Raw genomic sequence first — 8955 nt, forward strand, 5'->3', positions numbered from 1 at the left:
GAAGTTAACTCACCCGATTTGAAGACTTTCTCGGCGCTAGCCACAAGAGTGTCTTCCATTAGAACTTTGGCGACGACCCTGACGTCACTGGTGGCCTTGAGAATGTTGACGCTGACGGTGAAGTCCATGTTGGGGCGGATCGTTGACGGGGCGATGACGACATACGAGCTGGAACGTTAAAAAATGAATATCATTTATCTGTTTCTTAAATTATAAACTAAAAAATATATTTTAAGAGCAAGAAATTTTTACTTTATAATCTTTGTGACAAAAACATTCGAGACTTTAACCGGTTAAGTGGATAAAATGGCCCCCGAAAATATATCATTCAACAAAACGCCCCAAACAGTGATGAATGTGAATAATGCTGTTGTTGTTATTGTTTTTGTTATTTTAAAAACAGATATACAAAACTTTATTAAACTTTAAGCTAATTTTTAAAACTTAAACAATACCTAAATTTAAAAATTAATAAGGTTTATCTGCTGATTAGGCTAATTAACCTTTCACCCCCACTTACTTTTGTGCACACACGGCGGTGACAACCGCTGTGAGAAGAAGGAATAACCGCATGTTGTTGCCTGGAAACAGGAGAGACAAACATTATTACAGTAGGGATAACTCGGAAACTATACAAATACATTATTTAGATATTATATTTGCAAATTTGTTAAAGTTTTACTTAAAACCATAACTAATTAAAGTTTAAGTGTTAAAATTGATACAGTTTATTAATTTTGTACAGTACTATTTCTTTTAAAACTTTACAAGCTAGCTTTATAAATCATCATTATCATTTCCCAAGACAAATGGGACAGATGAAGTTGAGTCCTTCTGCTTCGGAGACCTCGGTATATGAAGGGATAGTGTGGTCAGCACTATGCCCAGCCACTTTGTTTTCGTAACTTGTTAGGTACCCATCGGGGCTCGGTGGATTCAGGTACGTTTTACTGATTTGAACACGGGTTCGAACTCTACACTCGCGGGTTAGAAGTCTAGCACTCTACCACTACGCCACGCCGTCCCATAGGCCTTTATTATTTAAATACAAAAATTTTAACTTTTTTTTTCTAAAAATGTACTGTAATTCTACACTGCATTTATTTGAGCTTAACCTTAACTAAAATCGTCTTACCTATGCAGTCTTTCTCCCTGTATGCAATCTGGTTAAATCTTATGAGGAACTGTAGCCGTACAGCTGTTTCTTTATAATTAGACGTCGAGTAGCGCAAATGATCTAACCCCTTTACCGTCTTCATTCAAACTGAATCAATTGTGCCCATTTAAGTTTATTTAGAGTTAATTAGTGACTAACTAAAATCGACCAATTGCGATGCTCGTTACAATAAACATGTAATTAAAAATTGATTTTGTTTGTTAAGTTAGGTTGTTGGGTCTAATTTCTTACGTAGAGTTTAGTATGCTGAGCATGAGTTATTCAATAAAATCTTCTCGTTAGATTTCATACTTTCTACACAGTCGCATATCTGACGTTCATTTCTATAGCTTATTTAGATATGTGTTACTTCATGAATAGGCTGAATACGTTGAGTATGTCAATACCATTTCCAACTTTGAACACCGATCTCAAAGATAAAAAAATTTGAATAAATAACAAAGATGAGTTGAGTTGGACGAGATGGTCTGATGGTAGAGCATACGACTCCTAACCCGAAAGTTTCGAGTTCGGATCCCGGGCTCGAGAATATGAGATGTCCATGAGTACAACCAGCTCTGATCGGTACCTGACTCACGTTATTGAAAGTAAAGGTGGCTTGGCTGACCACACTATCCTTTTATTCGCCGAAGTCACAGAAACAAGTTAACTCTACCTCACCTGCCCCAGGTTAAAAAAAATCGTGCGCTCCACTGCCCTACCACTCAGTCCCGATAACCTTAGCACACTTGCAATCACATGACGCTACTGAACTGCTCGTCTAGGTCGATACTCACCTGGGGTTTTCAATGGAGGCCAAGGGAATCCTGGACAAGGGAATATGGAAGATGGGTGGTGGATAGTGGATGGTGGATGGTGGATGGTGGATGGTGGATGGTGGATAGTGGATAGTAGATAGTGGATAGCGGATAGTAGATAGTGGATAGTGGATAGTGGATAGTGGATAGTGGATAGTGGATAGTGGATAGTGGATAGTGGATTGTGGACAGTGGATAGTGGATGGTGGATACTGGATGGTGGATGGTGAATGTTGGATGGTGGATAGTGGATATTGAATATTAGATACTGGGTGATGGATAGTGGATAGTGGATAGTGGATAGTGGATAGTGGATAGTGGATAGTGGATAGTGGATAGTGGATAGTGGATAGTGGATAGTGGATAGTGGATAGTGGATAGTGGATAGTGGATAGTGGATAGTGGATAGTGGATAGTAGATAGTGGATAGTGGATAGTGGATAGTGGATAGTGGATAGTGGATAGTGGATAGTGGATAGTGGATAGTGGATAGTGGATAGTGGATAGTGGATACTGGATACTGGATACTGGATAGTGGATACTGGATACTGGATAGTGGATACTGGATACTGGATACTGGATACTGAATACTGGATACTGGATACTGGATACTGGATACTGGATACTGGATACTGGATACTGGATACTGGATACTGGATACTGGATACTGGATACTGGATACTGGATACTGGATACTGGATACTCGATACTGGATACTGGATACTGGATACTGTATACTGTATACTGGATACTGGATACTGGATACTGGATACTGGATACTGGATACTGGATACTGGATACTGGATACTGGATACTGGATACTGGATACTGGATACTGGATACTGGATACTGGATACTGGATACTGGATACTGGATACTGGATACTGGATACTGGATACTGGATACTGGATACTGGATACTTTATACTGGATACTAGATACTGGATACTGGATACTGGATACTGGGTACTGGGTACTGGATACTGGATACTGGATACTGGATACTGGATACTGGATACTGGATACTGGATACTGGATACTGGATACTGGATACTGGATACTGGATACTGGATACTGGATACTAGATACTGGATACTGGATACTGGGTACTGGGTACTGGATACTGGATACTGGATACTGGATACTGGATATTGGATAATTTATACTGGATACTGGATACTGGATACTGGATACTGGATACTGGATACTGGATACTGGATACTGGATACTGGATACTGGATACTGGATACTGGATACTGGATACTGGATACTGGATACTGGATACTGGATACTGGATACTGGATACTGGATACTGGATACTGGATACTGGATACTGGATACTGGATACTGGATACTGGATACTGGATAGTATTTTATTCAAATTTCTTTACCTGTAATGTTTTTATATCTACTCTTTCTAGCAAACACTTCGACGCTATCCAATTAAACCCAATGTCGTATAACACATCTATTTATTTTTAATTAAAAAAACAATGATACTTTTTCTATTTCCACGTAAACACATTAACTTGACTACTGTTTCAGAAAGCTCGAGGAAATTGTGTATTAAATAGTAATATCTTATACTTAGATTACTTTTAATTTTGAGTGAAGCCGTCCCCCCTCCCCCTCCCCCCCACCCCACCAATATACATTATAGGTAAATTAATATTTTTCCTGTTTCTAAAATACCGTAATTTGAGTATCCTACTGTTTCACTTAGTAGGCAACGATTTAAATATAAATATAATCCTCTGCTCATAGAAATTCCATCAATTTTTGAGCGATTTACAGTAAGTAAAAAGTTCTTTACTCTATTTTCCATGTCTCAAACTTTTTCAGATATTAATTGTATTTTTTTCATATTGCCATAAAGTATATTCCCAGAGCCTTTCGACTTTATGTGTTTTCTCGAGAAACGAGCTGTTTTGTCTTAGACTTATATATTTCACTAAGAATATGTTACTTATTATTATAATTATTTGAATTAATATTTAAAAAATAATTGTATAAGAATATACGAGTAAGTTTAGCAGAGCTCACTGCCGCTTTATTGTATCATATTTTGAAACATACTTCATCAACTACATTTATATTTTCAATGTTTTAATATGATATAATGTTGGATTTCTTTACAACACATCACGGAAAGTTGAGCTGACATCAGTGTTGTCTCTTAAAATCTGTCGTGCATAATAAACAAAACAAAAAAAAACAAGTCTATATTATTTAATTATTTGAACAATGGTTCATTATAAAGAAAATAAATTATTTTCTTCTTTTTAGTGCACATTTATACAAAAGCTTGTTATAAAAAAAACGTTGGTTGGTTTTTTTTTTTTTTTTTGGGTTTTTTTTCAATCCTTTAAATATTGTACATATAGTATAATTGTAAAAATTACCCTTAAAAGAATTGCGCTCCAAATTAATGTAAATGATGTGTGTATAAAAGTGCGATAAAATTATTACTTTGTAAAGGAAACATAATTTATTCACAAAATGTAATTAAACATTCAATTAGCGTAAATATTCTCTCACATTGTATTGCCATCGAGTTTTGACCAACTTGCTAAATTCAAAAGAAATTGGTCCGTTGGGAGTGGTCAAAATTTGGCTTGCTTGGTTAACCAAGACGAAGAGAAACAACAAAAGCTCTAAGCACGAGGAATCAAGATAAAATCAAATCTTGCATAAAGCACTCGAACGATGGGGTTTATTAAACGTGATACTTTCCATATATAAACCGTGTAAATACTCTTCATATCTTAGTCTTGAACATAGACAAAAAATACTCAGGTGAATACCACCGTGTCTATTAGACACATAGGAAGTAGAATCGGTAAACATCCCAAAATAACGGTCAGTACCTGAATATTTCCACTGACCTAGGCACAGCTAATACAATCCTTGCAGACGTCACAGATGGAAGAATCCTCCAGAATTTTGGACTGGTAAAAAACCGTCACCTGGTTTCCTGATTAAAACGAAAACAAATTCTATTGCATCTTTTTATGAAATTATCTATCTCAATTTACAATATATAATTTAATTGGATAAAAATGCATTAAAAATACTAATGTTTTTTCTATATTGCTCATGAAATTTTAAATTATATAGATTACACGTTTAGAATCTCAAAGAAGTTTAAACTTAACTGTGTTGAAATTTATGTTTCTAAGTTTAAAATTTTTATTTTAATTTTTGAAGCATAGTACGCCTTAGTTTGTAAAGCTTTTCTGTCAAGTGGTCTTATTACTATATATTATGTTATTTGAAATATCGTTTAGTTCAATATCCGATAACGGCAAAAGTTGATTGTAGAAACTGTTGAACGATGTTTAAGTAGATAAACGTAAACCAAGCAATGTTAGTGTAAAACCTGTGACCTACGTGGCTCATAGTAGTCATAGACCCTAACGGCAGCTGGCTGGGACTTGGCAACAAAATCAACTCGTCTGACTCTAAGGTTTAAACACACGGGCGTAGTGCCGATCTGGGAGGTAGAGACACATTTAGTGTATAGATAGTACATTTTTTAAATGATTTTCATCCTTCTTAGTGAGCTACACAAACTGATTGATTATATTTTTTACCTGATCCTTTCAGATTTCAAACATTAGGCTACATATTTCATCGTAAGGCTTTTTCTATTTTATGTCAATGTATAATTTACTTTTTATCTGCTTTAACTAAATAACAGAAATAATTAGACATTTTCAAACTGATTAATAAACTATAATTAATTTAAAACAAAAGTATTTTAAAAAGCAGCTGTTCATGTCATACAAGCAAAGTAATAATATTCGTTTTGCAAAACACATAAGAATAAGTATTGCCTGATTGTATTTTATATGCCTACTTTAATATACTTTACATGAACAAGACATTTTAAATGGATAAATCAAAATGGTTTGCTTTCGGAATATATTTTGATAAAAATATTTAAAGAGAATTACTAAATTGAAATTTAGAAATCATGTTTCATTATTTTAAAATTTAAAAATTTAATCAAGTCAATGTTCATTATTATAAAACTAATGAACGAATTTGCTTTTAAGAAAGAAAAAAAATATAAAAAAACGTTTGATTGGAAAAAAGGAGAGATTTTCAGATAACAAAAATTATATTTGATTTTTTTAAATTTTAAAAACTTGAGCAGCTGCATTTCCAAACTAAAAACAAAATTGAAGAAATCATTTTTAGATTGGTAAAAATAAAAATCACCTTTTCAGCATACTGACCTTATCAAAATAGAGAATGACCTTCTTGTTTTGTGTCTCGACTCTCTTTAGAATGTCCAATTTGGTGATACTCTCAAGGTCAGCATCAAAGCCTGATGGGATACCCAACTCTTGGACAGCCATTCCACTGCTCTGGCCATTTCCCCTCCACCTGATTTAAAAATTTAAAAAAAAAAAATTAATTAAGCTAAACTTAAACGTATGATAAAATATTTTTCCTTCTCATATACTTTAAGTGAAAATACATCAGTCTACGAAAATATAATTTTTATTTGTTTTATTTAGTTCGCACATTATTGCCAAACAAAGAAAAACAAATCGATAGTATGTTAACAGTTAAACGCTATAACTGCTTTCACGTACGCTGTGCAAGTCTCCAAAATTAGTAGGTTAAGTGTCTCCTCTACAATTTTAACTTTTAGATCAAATGTAATGGCCTCTATTTCTGAGAGAACATTGAAAAACACTGCTGCCTATAAAAAAAATATAAAAGAGCATGTGCAATTGATTCTGGGTTATAAAATTAAAACATGATTATAAGTATTTTTAATATTACAAAACGTTGAACTACTATCTACAAAAAATAAGTCTGTTTTCAAACTATATTTTAAAATAGTGAAATCCCAAAAATGGGAGATATGTTTTTGTTGTAATACGTGTAACACATATGGGGGGGGGGGGGGAAGAATGGGACCGCAACTGAACTGTTGATGTAGATTTTTTTCATGCTCTTGTGAGCGATGTTACCTGTGTCCCATGTCATGTGACATGGGACTGTGTGTAGTTTCGTGCCTAGCCGTGTGAGTCACACGCAAGGCTGCTGTCTGTGGACACGGTGACCAAGATGTAGACCTAATGATGTTTTTTCTCTCTGATTTGAAATCGTCGTACTACTGTGTTCTGCATCGCAGTCATGGCTCGATGCAGTGAATAAAGCGAGTACTTGACAACAACTGTCGGTGTCAGTGTGTTCTAAATCTCAGGGTCAGCACGTCTTAACCACAACACCTCAGTGGGTAAAAGCATTCCCACTGAATGAGGGTTACATCCATAAAGTAAAGTAATACATAAACAAACAAGCTATAAGTGTATAGGAATACTTACTTCAACTAAGGCTACACCTGAGCCACGAGCGATGATTGTTAATTTTGCTGGTAAACTTGTAATCTGTACATTTTGTATATATATATATATATATATATATATATATATATATATATATATATATATATATATATATAATATATATATATATATATATATATATATATATATATATATATATATATATATATATATATATATATATATATATATATATATACATAATTAGAGTACGTGTGTAATTTTGTTTAAAACATTTGAAAACAGAGTTTAAATTACAAACATTATCAACAAAAGACAAAATATTCACACGGCACCTCGCTCGTCTGCACCAAAAGTGAGTTGGACTTGTCTATATCAACGGTGAAGGTCGATGAAGCTTCAGATTGTGAGGAGACAGAGACGATGCCAAACCCCTTTGTACATCGATATATATATATATATATATATATATATATATATATATATATATATATATATATATATATATATATATATATATATATATATATAATACATATATATTTATATTTATATGTATATATGTATAGGCAGAATGATCTCACGGACAAAAGATAATAGGACAAAATATATAATGACAAATGATATCATAGACAAATGATCTCACAGTAAATTTTTAATAGTGTATTGGATGATTTTAGTTGATCTGAAGGTTTTTATTGACTGTCATATGTATCGTTTACCATATTTAATATTGTTTATACGCCTATATTATAATTGCAAAAAATGTTTGCCGCATAAATTTGTTATATCGACTAAACATTTTAACATTAAGATTACTAAAATATTATGAGAAGATTAAAGACATTTTTTAATAGACAGCGTAAGTGGACTTGCCAAACCTAAGACAATTCTACCATGTCTGGTGGACGAAATTAGATAAAAAAGAATAAAATAACAATAAAGATACACCTTGGTAACAAGGGATATATATATATATATATATATATATATATATATATATATATATATATATATATATATATATATATATGTATACTTTTATCGACTATTTCAGTGAATTATTTTTAGGGTCTGTAGATTGATTGAAACACTACCTGAGAACTGCTCTTGTTGGTACTAAAGCTGGATTTAGACTCCAGCGTGGCGGTGATGTGAAGATTCAAGTTGTTGCTGTACGTCTGCTTGGCGTACTCACTCATGGCGTTCAGTGCGACGACCGTGTCCTACATAGAGAATAATCGTTTAATTATAATTGGTTAACATAATATTGTGCAATTTATGTTTTTAATTAAATGTTTATGTACCATTGGGGAAGAAAATGTTTTTAAAATATTATTTTAGAAATTCAAAAATTTAGAACTTTAAAATGAGGATAACATATGTTATATAAACAATGTTGGAAGAGGTGTCCACAGTAAAAACAATATAGTTTCAAATCGCCCGGGGTAGGAATATAACTTTTATGGCGATTCTTAAAAATTATATGGGAGAGTACGAAATAGTGACGTCTTACTTATATATTACATTTAAAAAGTTTTTTTTTTGTTGTTTACTAGTTTGAAATTTATTAATAAAAAATTTTTTTTATAAATTATAGTTGAAATTAGCAAAGTTTCCCATAAAGACAAACTACTAGTACACAGTTAAAAAAA

The 8955-nt window shown here is 32.9% G+C and overlaps 2 protein-coding genes across 3 annotated transcripts in view; both read right to left on the reverse strand.

Moving 5' to 3' along the window:
• The window catches only part of LOC131931274 (CD109 antigen), a 33646-nt gene extending 32348 nt beyond the window's left edge, over nt 1-1298 (reverse strand). Inside the window, exons 1-3 of the mRNA XM_059288015.1 lie at nt 1136-1298; nt 521-581; nt 14-168 (exon numbers count right to left, since the gene is read on the reverse strand). Coding sequence (XP_059143998.1) covers nt 14-168; nt 521-581; nt 1136-1259 — 340 coding nt within the window. The 5' untranslated portion in view covers nt 1260-1298. The remainder of the gene's footprint in view (nt 1-13; nt 169-520; nt 582-1135) is intronic.
• A 2699-nt stretch (nt 1299-3997) lies between these two features.
• LOC131931275 (murinoglobulin-2) lies at nt 3998-8529 on the reverse strand. Of its 2 annotated transcripts, none has more exons than XM_059288017.1 (8): nt 8398-8529; nt 7636-7734; nt 7319-7381; nt 6578-6687; nt 6215-6365; nt 5364-5466; nt 4859-4947; nt 3998-4156 (listed from the first exon to the last, which is right to left on the reverse strand). In XM_059288017.1, exons 1-7 carry the CDS (start codon nt 8500-8502, stop codon nt 4859-4861), a joined length of 720 nt encoding a protein of 239 aa, XP_059144000.1. In that variant the 5' UTR covers nt 8503-8529; the 3' UTR covers nt 3998-4156. The 2 variants fall into 2 exon arrangements, with proteins under 2 accessions (XP_059144000.1, XP_059143999.1); XM_059288016.1 differs by having other exon boundaries at nt 4841-4947.
• Between the last annotated feature and the right edge of the window lie 426 nt (nt 8530-8955).

This window comes from Physella acuta, unplaced genomic scaffold (genome assembly GCF_028476545.2).
Source record: "Physella acuta isolate Inbredline_101_S28 unplaced genomic scaffold, ASM2847654v3 ptg001934l, whole genome shotgun sequence".
In the NCBI taxonomy this organism is placed as follows: domain Eukaryota; kingdom Metazoa; phylum Mollusca; class Gastropoda; family Physidae; genus Physella; species Physella acuta.